The sequence below is a fragment of the Mobula hypostoma genome, chromosome 13, assembly GCF_963921235.1.
Source record: "Mobula hypostoma chromosome 13, sMobHyp1.1, whole genome shotgun sequence".
NCBI lineage: Eukaryota > Metazoa > Chordata > Chondrichthyes > Myliobatiformes > Myliobatidae > Mobula > Mobula hypostoma.
Window position 1 is genome coordinate 50967389 of NC_086109.1, and position 19730 is coordinate 50987118.

At 45.5% G+C, this 19730-nt stretch overlaps 1 protein-coding gene across 1 annotated transcript in view; it reads left to right on the plus strand.

The window, feature by feature from the left end:
* Positions 1-19730, plus strand: part of LOC134355589 (DNA damage-regulated autophagy modulator protein 2-like) — a 98037-nt gene that overhangs the window by 42109 nt on the left and 36198 nt on the right. Inside the window, exon 3 of the mRNA XM_063065679.1 lies at positions 8236-8303. Coding sequence (XP_062921749.1) covers positions 8236-8303 — 68 coding nt within the window. The remainder of the gene's footprint in view (positions 1-8235; positions 8304-19730) is intronic.

Sequence of the window (19730 nt, forward strand, 5' to 3'; positions counted from 1 at the left end):
CTTCCACTGGCCTTCGATGAGCTGCTCGAGCACGCTGCCAGCTGCCACATCGAAGGCATCCACAGTGAGGGCACTGGGGACGTCGACCAGGGGTGGACCAAGAGCATGGCATTTGCTAGTATGTTCTTGGCTTGTTCAAAAGCCGCCGTCGCCTCCTCTGTCCAGGTGACCTCTTTGACCTTGCCGGACATCAAGCCGAAAAGGGGCCGCATGATCCGGGCTGCTGAGGGCTGGAAACGGTGATAAAAGTTAACCATCCCAACAAATTCCTGTAGGCCTTTAACAGTGCTGGGTCTGGCAAATTGGCGGATGGCTTCAACTTTTGCCGGCAGGGGCACAGCTCCATGGCGGTCGAACCGGTGTCCCAAGAAGTCGATGACGGGTAGGCCGAACTGGCACTTGGCGGGGTTGATAGCCAGGCCGTAGTCGTTTAGGCAGCGGCAGAGCAGGCGTAAATGTGCTAGATATTCCTGGCGGGAGCAGTTGGCGATAAGTATGTCATCCAGGTAGATGAAACATAGATACTTAGAAAATAGGTGCAGGAGTAGGCCAGTCGGCCCTTCGAGCCTGCACCACCATTCAGTATGATCATGGCTGATCATCCAACTCAGAACCCTGCACCAGCCTTCCCTCCATACCCCCAATCCCTTTAGCCATAAGGGCCATATGTAACTCCCTCTTAAATATAGCCAATGATCTGGCCTCAACTGTTTCCTGTGGCAGGGAATTCCACAGATTCACCACTCTCTGTGTGAAGAAGTTTTTCCTAATCTCAGTCCTAAAAAAGGCTTCCCCTCTATCCTCAAACTGTGACCCCTCATTCTGGACTTCCCCAACATCGGGAACAATCTTCCTGCATCTAGCCTGTCCAATCCCTTTAGGATTTTATATGTTTCAATAAGATCCCCCCTCAATCTTCTAAATTTCAATGAGTATAAGCCTAGTTGATCCAGTCTTTCAGAAAGTTCAGATCTCACCCTACTGCGTCCATCAGGCGCTGAAATGTCTGCGCCACAGTTTTGAGCCCGAACGGCATCCTGAGGAACCCGAACAGGCCAAAGGGGGTAATGAAGGCCGTCTTGAGTACATTATCCAGGTGGACTGGGATCTGATGATACCCTCGGACCAGGTCAATCTTCGAAAAGATGCGCGCCCCATGCAGGTTGGCCGTAAAGTCCTGAATGTGTGGTACCGGATAGCGATCGGACGTGGTGGCGTCGTTTAGCCTCCTATAGTCGCTGCACAGTCTCCACCCTCCTGTGAACTTGGGCACCATATGGAGTGGGAGGCCCACGGACTGTTGGAACGCCACACAATCCCCATCTCCTCCATCTTCTTGAATTCCTCCTTCGCGAGGCGGAGCTTGTCGGGCGGTAGCCTGCGGGCCCGGGCACGAGGGGGAGGTCCCTGTGTGGGGATGTGGTGTATCACGCCGTGCTTGGGGTTTGTTGAGGAAAACTGTGGCGTGATGATAGATGGGAACTCCAATAACACTCTGGCGAACTCGTTGTCGGAATAAGTGATGGAGTCCAGGTGCGGGGCCAGTAACTTGGCCTCACCGAGGGAGAAAGTCTGGAACGTCTTTGCATCAACCAATTGTCGTCCCTTCAAATCCAGTAGTAGGCAGTGCGTGCGGAGGAAGTCCACACCCAGCAATGGCTGTGATACTGCGGCCAGCGTAAATGTTCATGTAAAACGGCTGGAACTGAACTGCAAGGGGATGGTTCTTGTGCCGTAGGTGCAAATGGTGCTGCTGTTGGCTGCCGTAAGTTCCGGTCCTGTTCTTCTAGTTTGGGTATCGTGGCTCGAGGGGGGTAGGACACTGATTTCAGCCCCCCCTGACCACTAGGAATCTACTCCTGGAGTGCTTGTCCCAAACGTAGAGGAGGCTATCACGGTGACCAGCCGCTGTAGCCATCAGCGACGGCTGATCCTGGTGTTTCCCTGGAATGAGCATGGCGATCGATAGCGGTGGGTCCCGGAACACCACCTTTGATGATAAAAACACCAAGACTCAGAAGTGGTGCCGTCCCTTGGTGTGGGTGTTACGTGTTCTGCTGCTGGGGTGTGGGAGGGCTGGACTTACGGCCAAGCCGCAGCACTAATTTCAATGGCGGTTCTGCCATTTTGTTTGGCGCGCCAAAGCACGTCCGCGCAGGTCTCTGAAGTCTTCACCTGCTAGCAAGAGGCGGGTGTCTTCTGGCATTTGCTCCAAGAAGATCTGTTCAAAAAGCAGGCAAGACTTATGGCCGTCTGCCAGTACTAGCATGTCGCTCATCAGGGCTGATGGCACGCAGTTGCCCAGGCCGTCCATATGCGGTAACCGCGCGGCCCGTTCGCGGTGGGAGAGGCCAAATTAACAGGGCCTTCAGTGCCTCGTACCTGTCTGTTGCCGGGGGCTGATGCAGAAAGTCGATAATGCGGCCCACTGTCTCCTGGTTGAGGGCGCCCACCACGTAGTAATACTTGATGGCATCTGAGACAATTTGCCTGATCTGGAACTGGGCCTCTGCTTGCTCGAACCAGACCAGGGATTGAGTGGTCCAGAAGGTTGGCAGTTTAAGGGAAACTGCATTCTGCAGAGCCGAGTCGTTCATGCTGGGTCCAAATGCCGTTGGACCGTCAGGGTCACCAATGTGGTCGTGCTGATATTCAACGAGTGAAAGCAACACAGAGTCGAGCAGGGTCTGGTTGAACTGCTTACTGTTTCAATACGTGCGCTTAAGTGCCTGCTCCCAGCATCCCTGCTTTTTGCGGGGCGGAAGTGACGTCGGCTTCCAGGCTGATAAATATATATATATAAAGTGTGTGTGTGTGTGTGTGTGTGTATAAAAAAACACACACTCACACTCACATCCATCCATCCCTCCTTCCCTCCCTCCCTTGGAAGTTTTAGAAACATAGAAAACCTACAGCACAATACAGGCCCTTCAGCCCACAGAGCTATGCCGAACGTGTCCTTACCTTAGAAATTACCAAGGGTTACCCATAGCCCTCTATTTTTCTAAGCTCCATGTACCTATCCAGGAGTTTCTTAAAAGACCCTCTTGTATCTGCCTCCACCACCATCATCGGCAGCCCATTCCATGCACTCCCCACTCTCTGTGTAAAAACACTTACCCCTGACATCTCCTCTGTTCCTACTTCCAAGCACCTTAAAACTGTGCACTGGGAAAAAGCGTCTGACTATCCACACGATCAATGCCTCTTATCATCTTATACACCTCTATCAGGTCACCGCTCATCCTCCGTCGCTCCAAGGAGAAAAGGCTGAGTTCACCCAACCTATTCTCCTAAGAAATGCTCCCCAATCCAGGCAACATCCTTATAAATCTCCTCTGCACCCTTTCTATGGTTTCCACATCCTTCCTGTAGTGAGGTGACCAGAACTGAGCTCAATACTCAAGTGGGGTCTGACCAGGGTCCTATACAGCTGTAACATTACCTCTTAGCTCTTAAACTCAATCTCACGATTGATGAAGGCCAATGTACCTTCTTAACCACAGAGTCAACCTGCGTAGCAGCTTTGACTGTCCGATGGACTCGGACCCCAAAATCCCTCTGATCACACTGCCAAGAGTCTTACCATTAGTACTATATTCTGCCATCATATTTGACCTGCCAAAATGAACCACCTCACACTGACCTGTATTGAACTCCATCTGCCACTTCTCAGCCCAGTTCTGCATTCTATCAATGTCCCACTGTAACCTCTGACAGCCCTCCACACTATCCACAACACCTCCAAACCTTTGTGTCATCAGCAAACTTACTAACCCATCCCTCCACTTCCTCATCCAGGTCATTTATAAAAATCACGAAGAGTAGGGGTCCCAGAACAGATCCCTGAGGCACACCACTGGTTACCGACCTCCATGTGGAATATGACTCGGCTGCAACCATTCTTTGCCTTCTGTGGGCAAGCCAGTTCTGGATCCACAAAGCAATGTCCCCTTGGATCCCATGGGGTATCTTATCAAATGCTTTGCTGAAATCCATATTCACGACATTTATTGCTCTACCTTCATCACTGTGTTTAGTCACATCCTCAAAAAGTTCAATCAGGCTTGTAAGGCACGACCTGCCTTTGACAAAGCCTCTCCAAATGTTCATAAACCCTGCCTCTCAGGATCTTCTCCATCAACTTACCAACCACTGAAGTGAGACTCACTGATCTATAATTTCCTGGGCTATCTCTACTCCCTTTCCTTGAATAAGGGAACAACATCCACAACCCTCCAATCTTCCAGAACCTCTCCCATCTCCATTGATGATGCAAAGATCATCGCCAGAGGCTCAGTAATCTCCTCCCTCGCCTCCCACAGTAGACTGGGGTACATATCGACTGGTCCCAGCGACTTATTCAACTTGATGCTTTCCGAAAGCTCCAGCACATCCTCTTTCTTAATATCTACATGCTCAATCTTTTCAGTCCACTGTAAGTCATCTCTACAACCGCCAAGGTCCTTTTCTGTAGTGAATACTGAAGCTAAATATTCATTAAGTACCTCTGCTATCTCCTCCAGTTCCATACACACTTTTCCACTGTCACACTTGATTGGTTGTAATGTCTTATCCCCTTGTTCTTCACATACTTGTAGAATGCCTTGGGGTTTTCCTTAATCCTGTCCGCCAAGGCCTTCTCATGGTCCCATCTGGCTCTCCTAATTTCATTCTTAAGCTCCTTCCTGCTAGTCTTATAATCTTCTAGATCTCTATCATTACCTAGTTTTTTTGAACCTTTCGTAAGCTCTTCTTTTCTTCTTGACTAGATTTACAACAGCCTTTGTATACTACGGTTTCTGTACCCTACCATCCTTTCCCTGTCTCATTGGAACGTACCTATGCAGAACCCCACGCAAATATCCCCTGAGCATCTGCCACATTTCTTCCGTACGTTTCCCTGAGAACATCTGTTTCCAATTTATGCTTCCAAGTTCCTGCCTGATAGCCTTACATTTCCCCTTACTCCAATTAAATGCTTCCCTAATTTGTTTGTTCCTATCCCTTTCCAATGCTATGGTAAAGGAAATAGAATTGTGATCACTATCTCCAAAATGCTGTGAGATCTGACACCTGACCAGATTCATTTCCCAATACCAAATCAGGTACAGCCTCTCCTCTTGTAAGCTTATCTACATATTGTGTCAGGAAACCTTCCTGAACACACCTAACAAACTCCACTCCATCTAAACCCCTCGCTCTAGGGACATGCCAGTCGATATTTGGGAAATTAAAATCTCCCACACACGACAACCCTGTTATTATTACACTTTTGCAGAATCTGTCTCCCTATCTGCTCCTCGATGTCCATGTTACTATTGGGAGGTCTATAAAAAAAACACCCAGTAGAGTTATTGACCCCTTCCTATTTCTAACTTCCACCCACAGAGACTCCGTAGACAATCCCTCCATGTCTTCCTCCTTCTCTGCAGCCATGACACTATCTCTGATCAACAGTGTGACACCCCCACCTCTTTTGCCTCCCTCCCTCCCTGTCCTTTCTGAAACATCTAAAGCCTGGCACTCGAAGTAACCATTCCTGCCCCTGAGCCATCCAAGTCTCTGTAATGGCCACATCATCATAGCTCCAAGTACTGATCCACGCTCTAAGCTCATCTGCTTTGTTCATAATACTCCTTGCATTAAAATAGATGCATCTCAAACCATCAGTCTGAGCGCATCCCTTCTCTATCACCTGCCTATCCTCCCTCTTGCACTGTCTCCAAGCTTTCTCTATTTGTGAGCCAACCGCCTCTTCCTCTGTCTCTTCAGTTTGGTTCCCACCCTCCAACAATTCTAGTTTAAACTCTCCCCAATAGCCTTAGCAAACTGCCCCACCAGGATATTAGAATCCCTGGGATTCAAGTGGAACCTGTCCTTTTTTTCACAGGTCACACCTGCCCCAAAAGATGGGATCCAGAAATCTGAATCCCTGCTCCCTGCTCCAATCCCTCATCCACGCATTTATCCTCTGCCTCATTGTATTCCTGTACTCACTGTCACATGGCACAGGCAGTAATCCCAAGATTACTACTTTTGTGGTCCTGCTTCTCAACTTCCTGTAGTGTTTTTTTCAGGACGTCCTCCCTTTTCCTACCTATGTCGTTGGTACCAATATGTACCACGACCTCTGGCTATTCTCTTTCCCACATCAGGATATTGTGGACACGATCAGAAACATCCTGGACCCTGGCACTTGGGAGGCAAACTACCATTCGCGTTTCTTTTCTGCATCTACAGAATCGACTGTCTGACCCCCTAACTATAGAGTCGCCTATCACTGCTGCCATCCTCTTCCTTTCCCTACCCTTCCGAGCTACAGGGCCAGACTCTATGCTAGAGGTTTTCATGTTTTATTGTTTTACAACATTGAATCACAGTGGATTTAATTTGGCTATTTTTGACACTGATTAACAGAAAAAGACTCTTTCATGTCAAAATGAAAACTGATCTCTACAAAGTGATCTAAATTAATTACAAATATAAAATACAAAATAATTGATTGCATAAATATTCACCCCCTTTAATATGACACCAAATCATCACTGGTTAATTGGTTTAAGAAGTCACATAATTAGTTAAATGGAGAGCTGGTTTTGGAGACCTTTGTGCATTCAAAGTTCTTGAAATAATTGTGGTAAAAATACACCTGAACCTGGAAGGTCCAACTGCTGGTGAGTCAGTATCCTGGCAAAAACTACACCATGAAGACAAAAAGAACACTCCAAGCAACTCTACAAAAAGGTTATGGAAAAGTACAAGTCAGGAGATGGATACAAGAAAGTTTCCAAGTCACTGAATATCCCTTAGAGTCAATCATCAAGAAATGGAAAAAATATGGCACAGCTGTCAATCTGCCTGGAGCAGGCTGTCCTCAAAAACTGAGTGACTGTGCAAGAAGGGAACTAGTGAGGGAGGCCATCAAGAGACCTATGACAACTCTGGAGGAGTTACAAGCTTCAGTGGCTGAAATGGGAGAGACTGGGCATGCAACTGTTGCCCGGTTGCTTCACCAGTTGCGACTTTATGGGAGAATGGTAAAGAGAAAGCCATTGTTGGGGGGATAAAAAAAGCTCTCAAGAAATCTTGGCTAGAGTTTGCAAGAAGGAATGTGAGATACTCTGAAGTCAGCTAGGAGAAGGTTCTATGGTCTGATGAAACCAAAATTGAGGGAGAAAGAGGTGAATTTCTAACTTTAAAAAAAATACTTTCAGATTTTGCCCAGTGTTAGTCACAAACTGCCTCCAGTACTCTCAAATCCCTTCCCTATAAAGTCAGTATATGTTTCTATCATACTGATCTGTGATTGGCATTGTAATACTGTTCAAAATGGCAGCTAAACGAATAGAACGAATCCGCTTTTTCTCCCCCTTATTTGACCCATCCGTCCCTCTCTCCCCCTTCCCTCTCACCTGCTCCCCCTTTCCCTTGCCCACCCTCTCCCCCTTTTTCTCCCCTCGCCTGCCCCCTCTTTCTCCCCTTGCACGACACCCCCTTCCCATGCCCCCTTGCCGCCCTCCTCTTTCTCTCCTCACCCCGTCCCTTCACCAGGCCCCCTCTCATCTTCTTACTCCCTTTGTTCTGCCCCCTCTGCCTCTTCCCCTTCATGGCTTTCTCCATCCTGGGACTCCCTCTATTCCCCTATCAGCAACTCGGCCTCCACGGCTCTCTGGGTGAGGAATTCCATGGCTTTGACCCCCAAGCACTCTGTTGCCAGTTTCTTCGATACACCAGTACACCTGATCATTCATACAAATATCTAATCAACCAATTGTGTGGCAACAACTCTGCGTAAAAGCATGCCAACATGGTGAGTTGTTCAAACTAAACATCAGAATGGGGTGAAATGTAATCCAAGTGACTTTGACCATGGAATGAGTGTTGATTTGATTATCCCAGAAACTACTGATCTCACACAACAGTATCTGGAGTTTACAGAGACTGGTATGAAACACAGAAAACATCCAGTGAGTGTAAGTTTTATGGGTGAAATTGAGAGAGGTTGGGGATAATGTCCAGACTGGTTAGCGCTTTACAGCAGAGATATGCAAAAGAGCATCTCTGAACGCTTGAACCTTGAAGTGAGTGGGCTGCATATCCTCAGTGGCAGAAGGTACAGGAGGTAACTAATAAAGTAGCTGTTGAGTATTTTTTACTGTATGTTTTGATATTGATGTGATAAATTTACTTTCCCATTCTTGAATGCTCATTTGCTCTGTTTCTCCATCACAGTGACACAGGGACATCTCCACCCGAACGCTGTCTGTTTGGCATCATGTTGACCATTTCTGCATTCCTGGGTAAGGGACATACTCTGCTTTAATGTCACGGTTCTCCACTGTAAACATCTCCGTCGCAGCTTTGGATCTGCAGTGTTGGATTCTGGTGTTTTAATCCAAGGTTCTTTCAGAAGTCAGGAAAGAGGCACAAAAGTTGTTGCTTCATGGTTGTTTTATTAAGCATTGATAAAACAAAGGAAAATTGAAACGAACAGTGAGGGAAATACACTCACAACACGCTGGAGGAACTCAGCAGGTCGGGCAGCATCCATGGAAAAGATCGGTCGACATTTTGGGCCGGAACCCTTCGTCAGGTTCCGGCCTGAAATGTCGACCGATCTTTTCCACGGATGCTGCCCGACCTGCTGAGTTCCTCCAGCGTGTTGTGAGTGTTGCTTTGACCCCAGCATCTGTAGATTATTTTGTGTTTACGAGGGAAATACATTAAGTGAAGGGAGAGGCAAAAGAACTGAGAGTCTAAGATGGAGCTGCCTTGTGGTCAGCTATTGTTAGATAACAACTCCATTCAAATTTTCAGATAATAGTCAACCAACCAACGAGAAAATGCTTGTTCAAATAATGCAACACCATGAGAAACTTCCAGAATGGTATCATACTGTACCATCGGGTGCCACGTTAGCATAGGGGCCAGCGTGACACTATTACAGCTGTGTTCAGACTTCAATCCCAGCATCCTCTGTAAAGAGTCTCTGTACATCTTCCCCATGGAATGCCTGGATTTTCTCCTTGTGCTTGTTTTCTCCCACAGTTCAAAGATGTACTGGGTAGGTTAACAGATCATTGTAAGTTGTCCTGTGATTAGGTTAGGGTTAAATCGGGGTTGTCAGGAGTTGGTGGGCGGCGAGGCTCAAAGGCCTTTTCTGTGCTGTATCTCTGAATAAAGTGGCCAGTAGGGGGCACACTGAGCAATTCCAGATACATAGAAAACATAGAAACATAGAAAAATAGGTGCAGGAGTAGGCCATTTGGCCCTTCGAGCCTGCACTGCCATTCAGTATGATCATGGCTGATCATCCAACTCAGAACCCTGTACCAGCTTTCCCTCCATACCCCCTGATCCCTTTAGTCACAAGGGCCATATCTAACTTCCTCTTAAATATAGCCAGTGAACTGGCCTCAGCCGTTTCCTGTGGCAGAGAATTCCACAGATTCACCACTCTCTGTGTGAAGAAGTTTTTCCTAATCTCGGTCCTAAAAGGCTTCTCCTTTATCCTCAAACTGTGACCCCTCGTTCTGGACTTCCCCAACATCGGGAACAATCTTCCTGCATCTAGCCTGTCCAATCCCTTTAGGATTTGATATGTTTCAATCAGATCCCCCCTCAATCTTCTAAATTCCAACGAGTATAAGCCTAGTCGATCCAGTCTTTCATCATATGAAAGTCCTGCCATCCCAGGAATCAATCTGATGAACCTTCTTTGTACTCGCTCTATGGCAAGGATGTCTTTCCTCAGATTAGGGGACCAAAACTGCACACAATACTCCAGGTGTGGTCTCACCAAGGCCTTGTACAACTGCAGTAGTACCTCCCTGCTCCTGTACTCAAATCCTCTTGCTATGAATGCCAGCATACCATTCGCCTTTTTCACCTGCATGCCCACTTTCAATGACTGGTGTATAATGACACCCAGGTCTCGTTGCACCTCCCCTTTTCCTAATCGGCCACCATTCAGATAATAATCTGTTTTCCTGTTTTTGCCACCAAAGTGGATAACCTCACATTTATCCACATTAAATTGCATCTGCCATGAATTTGCCCACTCACCTAACCTATCCAAGTCACCCTGCATCCTCTTAGCATCCTCCTCACAGCTAACACTGCCGCCCAGCTTCGTGTCATCCGCAAACTTGGAGATGCTGCATTTAATTCCCTCATCTAAGTCATTAATATATATTGTAAACAACTGGGGTCCCAGCAATGAGCCTTGCAGTACCCCACTAGTCACTGCCTGCCATTCTGAAAAGGTCCTGTTTATTCCCACTCTTTGCTTCCTGTCTGCCAACCAATTCTCTATCCATATTGTGACCAGTCGAAAAAATGCTAAGCAGGTTCTTGTATATAAGTAAATATATAAAATGCAAGCAGACGATTAATCATTAAACCGTAAGAAAATAGTAATTAAACAGTCTGATAGGCTCTGCTGGTCAGGGTTGACGGTGATGGTGCATCCCAGCTGTCTACGTCATACACAAGCCAGGGCAGTATGATATGGAGAGTAAGCTGTTTCCCATGCAGCAGGCGCCCTCTCTCCACGCAGATGAAGAATCCAAAGGAACCGATAGAATTTGGCATCAGTGACATTGCAGGAGTTGCCAGTCAGCGTTGAATTGAATGCAGGACTGCCTTAGGGACTCCAGCTCTAGATTTTTCCTCGGGATTTACTCCTGAAGCCTTCCCCATGAGTGGGTATAGCCGCAAGGCAGTGGAGGTTTGAGATCAGAGTTTTCCTTTTAGATGAGCTGCCAACCACATATGATGATCCCCATCTGCCCAAAGCAATTGGTTTTAAGGCATCAGCAACCCGCCTCCCATCAGTGAAATGAAGTAGTTTGTGTCAATGACCACCAGAGTCTGAGGATGTGCTGGGGGCAGCCGGCAAGTGTCGCCACACTTCCCACGCCAACATAGCCTGTACTCAGCTTATTAACCTTACCTGTACATATTTGGGATGTGTGAGGAAATCAGAGTACCTGGAGGAAACCAGTGTGGTCATGGAGAGAGAGTGCAAACTCCTTACAGACAGTGGTGGGAATTGAACCCCGATCAGTGAACACTGGAGCTGTAAAGCGTTTGCGCTAACCGTTATGCTACCAAACCACCCTATCTACCTCAATGTATCTCTTTCTATGCTGGTATCAGTCTCGAGCAAAGAAGGTGTAATGTGGCTGAGGGCATTATCCTCTCTCACAGATGAAATAGTATTTCAGACTATCACTTCCTTTAATGAGGTGACCAGACTGAACTCTGATCTCCCACATAGCCTCCATTTTTCTATCATCCATGTGCCTATCTAAGAGACTCCTAAATGTTTCTAATGCATCTGCCTCTACCATCACACCTGGCAGAGTGTTCAACCACTCACTGTAAAAGAAAACAGCTACTTCTGCATTCCTCTCTTTTCTTTCCTCCAAACACTTTAAACTTATGCCCCCTCGTATTAGCCATTTCTTCCCTGTGAAACACTCTGACTGTCCACTCTACCTGTGCCTCTTGTCACGTACAGTTCTATCCTCGCCTCTCATCCTTCTTTGTTACAAAGAGAAAAGTCCTAGCTCACTCAATCTATCCTCATAAGACATGCTTTCTAATTCAGGCAGCGTCCTGGTAAATCTCTGCACCCTCTCTAAAGATTCCATATCCTTTCTGTAATGAGGCAACCAGAACTGAACACAATACTCCCAAGTGTTTTATAGAGCTCCAACATTACCTCACACTCTTGAACTCAATCCCCTGACTAATGAAGGCCAACACACCCTGTCAGCTTGTGGGTCATACATGGAAACAGGCTCTTTGGTCCAATGTTCATACTGACCATGATGTCTATCTGAGCTTGTCCCATCTGCCTGTATTTGGACCACATCCCTTGAAACTGTTCCTATCCGTATACTTGTCCAAATTTCTTTTGAACATTGTAATTGTGCCCATCTCTACTCTCTCATTCCTCAAACCTGTGATACCTCTGGTAAGGCAAGGGCTTAAAAACAACGTCCAGGCAAGAATAGCCTGGGGCAATTGTGGATGAGTGAGACTGCCAGACACACCTCTGCTTACTAGAGATGAGATAGGTTGGGATGACTCAAACCAGTGTGTACTCAAACCAGACAAGTGAGACTTTTCCAGAAAGGTCTTCCTAAAACATAGCATCTCTTTACACAATAGGGAGTGCCGGAGACAGATGAGGTTGAAATTATGGAAGGATGTGAAGCACTCCCAATAGCAAAGGGTAAATTGCTTTACCAAATTCAAAATATCATCAATTGTCAGCTTGCAGTTTCAATTGACTTTTGATACCTCTATTCTGAATGGCGAATGATCTTGCAAATAAAGAATTTAAACCAAGTGGTAAATTTCTATAACTGGTAAGCCAATTCTATCAAACTAGCTGTTCTCCTCCTGCGCAAGTAAAATTAAAAAAATGTTTGCGTAACAAGAGTGTGTGTGTACAGGGCCCAGTCATTTTAGTTCATTTAATTATTTTATTTTTGGAGACGACATATTCACCACCTACTCAGTGAAAAAACCTGCTCCTCATGTCCCCTTTAGATCTCTCCTCTCTCATCCTAAGCTATGTCCTCTGGATTTTGACTGCCCTACCCAGGGAAAAAGACTGTTTCTGACCAGACATGGAGACCTATTCCTCTCTCATAGTATTACAGACTACCACAGCCTTATCCACACTCTTTAATCTATCACATGGAAATCATTTTATAATGTTAACAAATTAAAACTAGTAAGTTGATTGTATTAAATAAGTTATTTTTAAAGATGCTCAAACTGCATCTAGGGACATGTGTCACAGAAGTTTCACAGCTCAGAAACGCAACTGTACAAATCCTACACTATGACTTAGAGGTCATGGGTTAAGGGTGAAAGGTGAAATGTTTAAAGGTGGTAAATTGGATGAGTAAGTATGCAGATGATACCAAGATAGGTGGAGTTGTGGATAATGAAGTAGGTTTTCAAAGCTTGCAGAGAGATTGAGGCCAGTTAGAAGAGTGGGCTGAAAGATGGTAGATGGAGTTTAATGCTGATAAATGTGAGGTGCTACATTTTGGTAGGACTAATCAAAATCGGACATACATGGTAAATGGTAGGGCATTGAAGAATGCAATAGAAAAGAGGAATCTAGGAATAATGGTGCATAGTTCCCTGAAGGTGGAATCTCATGTGGATAGGGTGGGATGACTCTCCCAGCTATACTGCGACACCGAGCCACCCCAATAACCCTGATTTAATGATACAGTGTGGAGTCAGAGTTGGTCCTTTCAGACACATTGCACTACTCAGCCACCCCGATAACCCTGATTTAATGATACTGTGTGGAGTCGGAGTCGGTCCTTTCAGATGCACTGTGAAAGCTTTTGGTATGCTGGCCTTTATAAATCAGACAATTGAGAATAGGAGTTGGGATGTAATGTTGAAATTGTACAAGGCATTGGTGAGGCCAAATTTGGAGTATTGTGTACAGTTTTGATCACCGAATTATTGGAAAGATGTCAACAAAATAGAGAGAGTACAGAGAAGGTTTACTAGAATGTTACCTGGGTTTCATCACCTGAGTTACAGAGAAGGGTTGAACAAGTTGGGTCTTTATTCTCCAGAACGTAGAAGGTTGAGGTGGGACTTGATAGAGGTATTTAAAATTATGAGGGGGGTAGATAGAGTTGACGTGGATAGGCTTTTTCCATTGAGAGTGGGGGAGATTCAAACAAGAGGACATGAGTTGAGAGTTAAAGGGCAAATGTTTAGGAGTAACATGAGGGGGAACTTCTTTACTCAGAGAGTAGTAGCTGTGTGGAATGAGCTTCCAGCAGAAGTGGTTGAAGCAGGTTCGATGTTGTCGTTTAAAGTTAAATTGGACAGCTATATGGACAGGAAAGGAATGGAGGGTTATGGACTGAGTGCAGGTCGGTGGGACTAGGTGAGAGTAAGAGTTCAGCATGGACTAGAAGGGCCGAGATGGCCTGTTTCCGTGCTGTAATGGTTATATAGAATCTGAGGACGAAATCCTTTGTTCAGTGGGTTGTGAGAGTGTGGAACTAGTGGAAGTGGTGGATGCAAGTTTGATTGTAACATTTAAGAGAAATTTTTTTGGGGAGGGGTATGGAGGGCTATGGTATGGGTACATCAGTGGTACTAGGTAGAATAATAGTTGGGATGTAGATGGGCTGAGCAGTCATGTTCTGTGACTGTTGACTAATCCAGTATTATTCTGTGAAATGTCCCACCAGCTGCCCCTAGATATTTATTTTATTTTTAGCAATACAGTGCAGAGTTGGAGTCGGAGTTGGTCCTCCCAGCTAAACTGCGACACTGAGCCACCCCAATAACCCTGATTTAATGATACAGTGTGGAGTCAGAGTTGGTCCTTTCAGACACGTTGCACTACTCAACCACCCCGATAACCCTGATTTAATGATACTGTGTGGAGTCGGAGTCGGTCCTTTCAGATGCACTGTGACACCCAGCCACTCAGCAACCCGACAACCCTGATTAACTGTAACCTAATCACAGGACAACTTAAAATGACCAATTAAACTAGCTGGTACATCTTTGAGGGAGTATTGGGAGAGAAAGAAATGGCAGATGAACTTAATAAGTACTCTGGATCACAAAGTCGAGGAAAGAGGACCGGGTCGAGACAACAGAGACTTATGGAGGAGCTCGGTGGGTAATACTGTTCCTGCTGACTGGAAGTGCACTGAGAGCGGTAAGCGTAAAGGAGTTGGGTGCTTACTGATCTGGTTAACAACAGGTGGTGCAATCCGGCTCATATTACGATTGAGGAATGTGTTTGTAGACTGGATATTGAACTTTTAACTGTTGGACTTCGGCCACATTTCACTGTGATACAACACTTGGCGGCACAGGAAGTCGTTCCTGCCTGGGGCCATCAAACGTGCAGCTCCTCCCGTGGAAGGTCAGACACCCTGAGCCAATAGACTGGTCCTGGACTTATTTTCCATCTGGCATAGTTTGCATTTTGTTGTTTGATTGTTTGTGGTTTTTGTATTGCTATATTTATGCTCTATTCTTGGTTGGTGTGGCTGTAACAAAACCAAATTTCCCTCGGGATTAATAAAGTATATCTATCTATCTATCTTTGCTATGGAACATAATTGCTATGTGCCAGAGGTCCATGAGTATCAGGGAGTAGGAGTGAGTGCCATTACTATTACAAAGGAAAATGTGCCAGGTAAACAGAAAGGTTGTAAGGTAGATAAGTCACCTGGGCCAGATGGACTACATTCCAGAGTCCTGAGAGAGGTTGCTGAAGAGATATCAGATAAATTGATCATGATATTTCAAGAATCCCTTGATTCTGGCATGGTCCTGGAGGACTGGAAGATTGCAAATGTCACTCCACTCTTTAAGAAGGGAGGAAGGCAAAAGAAAGGAAATTATAGGCCGGTTAGTCTAACCTCAGTGGTTGGTAAAGTGTCAAGTCTATTATTAAGGATGAGGATTTAGGGCACTTGGAGACTAATAATAAAATAATTCAAACTCAACATGGTTTCTGTAAAGGGTAATCTTCCCTGACAAATCTTTTAGAGTTATTTGAGGAAGTAACAAGCAGGGTGGACGAAGGAGAGGCACTGGATGTTGTTTACTTAGATTTTCAGAAGGCATTTGATAAGGTGCCTCACATGAGTTTGCTTAATAAGATAAAATCCTACGGTGTTACAGGAAAGATACTGGCATGGTTAGCAGAATGGCTGACAGACAGAAGGCAGTGAGTGGGAATAAAAAGGCCTTTTCTGGTTGGCTGCTGGTGACTAGTGGTGTTCCTCAGGTCAGTATTGGGGCCGCTAATTTTCACATTGTTTGTCAATGATTTAGATACTGGAATTGATGGTCTTGTGGCAAAGTTTGCGGATGATACGAAGATATCAATGTGATTGCAGTAGGACTTGGACAACTTGGAAGAATGGGCAAAAAAAGTGACCGATGGAATACTGTTGGGAAATGTATGATAATGCATTTTGGTAAAAGGAGCAATACTGCGGACTATTATCTAAATGGGGAGCAGGTTCAAACATCAAAGGGACTTGGGAGTCCTTGTAAGATTAATTCACAAGTTGAGTGTGTGGTAAAGAAGGCAAATGTAATGTTGGCATTTATTTCAAGGGGAATAGAATCTAAAAGCAAGGAGATAATGCTGAGCCTTTATAAGACACTAGTCAGGCTGCACTTGGAGTATTGTCAACAGTTTTGGGCCCCTTATCTCAGAAAGGATGTATTGTCATTGGAGAGAATCCAGAGGAGGTTCACGAAGATGATACTGGGAATGAAGGGGTTAACATATGAGGTGCGTTTGGCAGCTTTGGGCCTGTTCTCACATGAGCTTATAGGAATGCTTGGGGATCTCATTGAAACCTACCAAATGTTAAAGGACTAGATAAGATGGATGTGGAGAGAATGTTTCCTCTGGTGGAGGTATCCAGAATTAGAGGGTACAGCGTCAAAATTGAGGGACAACCTTTTAGAACACAAGTAAGGAGGATTTTTTAGCCAAAGAATGGTGAATCTGTGGAATGCTCTGCCACAGACTGTGGTGGAGGCCAAGTTTGTGGGTATATTCAAGATGGAAGTTCATAGATTCCTGATTGGTCGGGGTATCAAGGGAGATGGTAAAAGGGCATGTGTATGGGTTTGAGTGGGATACGGGATCAGCCGTGATGAAATGGCGGAGCACACTTGATGGGCTAAATGGCCCAATTCTGATCCTATGTCGTATGGTCTTAAGATTGGGGGCCTTCTCTGGTTGGCCGTTGGTGGCTAATGGTTTTCCACAGGGGTCAGTGTTGGGACCATTTCTTTTCAGATTATATGTCAATGATTTGGATGACAGAATTGCTGGCTTTGTGGCCAAATTTGTGATGATACAAAGATAGGTGGAGGGGCAGGTAGTGTTGAGGAAGCAGGGAGCCTGCAGAAGGACTTCGATGGTGGTGTGTTTGATCACAGCGGCTTCTCCGGGGTCAACTAGAGTTTATCCTTTTTAAACTTATTTGTTATGATCGCAAGACCCTGCTGGACATTAAGAACTTAAAGTACTTTAGCTCTAACCCATCAGCAAGTTGCTCATTGGTGGAGAAACTGAAGGAGTTGGAATTGCTGCTGCCTGTACCAGAGAGGCGTCAGATAGCGAATGATTGTCCTGGTGGTGTCTCTTGTGATCCCAAGACCCTGGTGGACATCGATAATGTGGAATGCTGCAAGTCCATCTCATAGATTTATTGGTGGACTGTGTGGCCTACATATGTGCGAGGACTAGGCCTCAAGCTGCAGTATCGCCTGTTTACAGCTGCCCAGGAGAAAGCTTTTGAAATCCATACGCGTCATCAGAAGTGAGGAGTAGGACTGAAGCAGTTGTGTTGGCTGTTTACTGTCACCCTAGGAGAGTGGTATCGGACGTGGTGTGGTGTCCAAGCTGGAGTGGGACTGTTGGCTGTTTACAGTCACCCTAGGAGAGTGGTATCAGATGTGGTGAAGGTGTGGTGTCAGTGCTGCCCCCCCAGTGTTCACTCAACAGAAGAGAAACTATTATGTTCAATTGCAGACTGCTGCAACATTCATGGGCTCAGGGTCGTAGACTATATATTCTTTTGTGTGACTGTATTTTACTGAAATCTTAAATGTGCTTGCAGCCCGGGCGGCAAAGCATGTGCTATCGGGCTGCGAGGAAACCATATGATTTGGCAATATAAGTCAGCTGCACCTTCCCTCATTACCTGTCACGCACTATTGAGCTTGAACGCATGCGAGGTCATTACCCGCGCGTCATCCATGTCAACGCGGGAAGGAAATCAACTCCTCGAGCTTGCAAATGATGGCGGACTGAAAAGTATGTTTGACATAACATCTTGGCTGGCATTCTGGATCAAAGTCAAGGCTGAATATCCTCAGATAGCCATGAAAGCACTGAAAACGTTGCTTCCATTTCCAACATCATATCTGTGCGAAGCGGGTTTTCTGCGATGAATGCAACTTAAACTAAATTGCAGAATAGACTGGACATAAGGAACCCACTTCAAGTATTGCTGTCTCCCATCACCCCTCGATAGGACCGTGTTGTTGCAGGGAAACAAGCCCAGGGCTCCCACTGATTCAGCGATATTGGTGTGTTGCAATGATTTTATATGTTCATACGAGGAAAATATGCACTGTGTGTTTAATATCCAAATGTTACTGAAAATGTTATGATGCTATTGACTTATAATTGACTTATCACTATATTCATGCGAGGAAAATATGCACTGTGTGTTTAATATTAAATTCGTTAGATAAACCCTTTTAGAAATGAAATTGAGTGTATTAGCCACTTATCACCTATCCCGGTCGTGATTAACACCCCCTCCCCCCCGGAACAGAATCGCCAAAACGATTTGTAGAAAAAAAATCGACATGTACATGCATACGCAAGTCACGCATGCACACTGGTGCCTGCGCAAGGCTTCATGGTCATTGTAGTCTTTCTCGGGGTAAACACAACGTATGTGACTGCTACTCTTGTCCGTTGGCAACCCTAACCCCCCCCCCCCCCGGTCGGCCAGTCCGCAAGAATATTGTCAATATTAAGCCGGTCCGCAGAGCAAAAAAGGTTGGAGACCCCTGCTATAGATGCCTTGTGCTGTGTGTGACTGTTGGTACTGTACTTTGCACCTTGGCCCCAGAGGAACAGTTTCATTTGGCTCTATTATTGTATTCATGTATCGTTGAATGACAATTAAACTTGAACTAGACTGGGAGAATGAGCAAGGAATGGTATGTGGAATAAAGTGTAGGGAAGTGTATGGTCTTGCACTTTGATAGAAGGAATAAAGATATAGACTTTTCTAAACAGGGAGAAAATTCAAAAATTCGACTGCTGGAAAATGACTCTGGAGCGATAGTAATAGAAGACAAGTGTCACATATCCTGTGACGGGTTAAAGATCCAGCAGAAATGGAAAATACTTTGGAGTCCGGTATTGCTATTAGCTAATGGTATTTATTAGTAACTATGCAATACAGTAATATAAAATCAGATATATAAAACAGGTTAGAAATGATTAGATATGTATAAGTGTGGAAATATATGAAAACCAAGCTTCATCAAGTCTAGGGGTAACTAGACAGTCTTACGATGATGAGTAAAGTTCAGTTCAGTTTGTGGTATTGAGTTGAGTAGGGATGGAGAGAGAGAGATTTGAGTCTTCAGGTGAGCTGATGCCGTCGATCTTCCCATTGTCCTCCGAAATCACTGACTGTGACCACAACAAATGGGACCGTTCTTCTATGGTGGAATTATCAACCCAGGCAAAGGTTGGACACACGAATAACTCCCCACCGGTCACACCCTTTTCACACTGCAAGAGCCACTGATCAATCCACCTGATCGATCCTCCAAAACCCAAATTTTCTGTGGGCACAACAAAGCTCACTCAGTGTCCAAAACCATGTGTCTGTCAGTCTGTCAGCTGACCTTCTATTTATCTCACCATGCTGAACACCAGCTGTCCATTAAGTAGCTCCTCCCTTCTCTCTCTGTAAGAACACAGAAGCTGCCAGTGTCCTTGCAAAGTGTAAACCTGCTGCAGTGAAACCATAATACCATCTCCAAGCAGTATTCACCTCTCTCTCTCTTAATAATAAGGTGGCTGGTGTTGAACATCCATCGCGCGCGCGCGCGCTCTCTCTCTCTTTTTCAAAAGCACAGTTCAT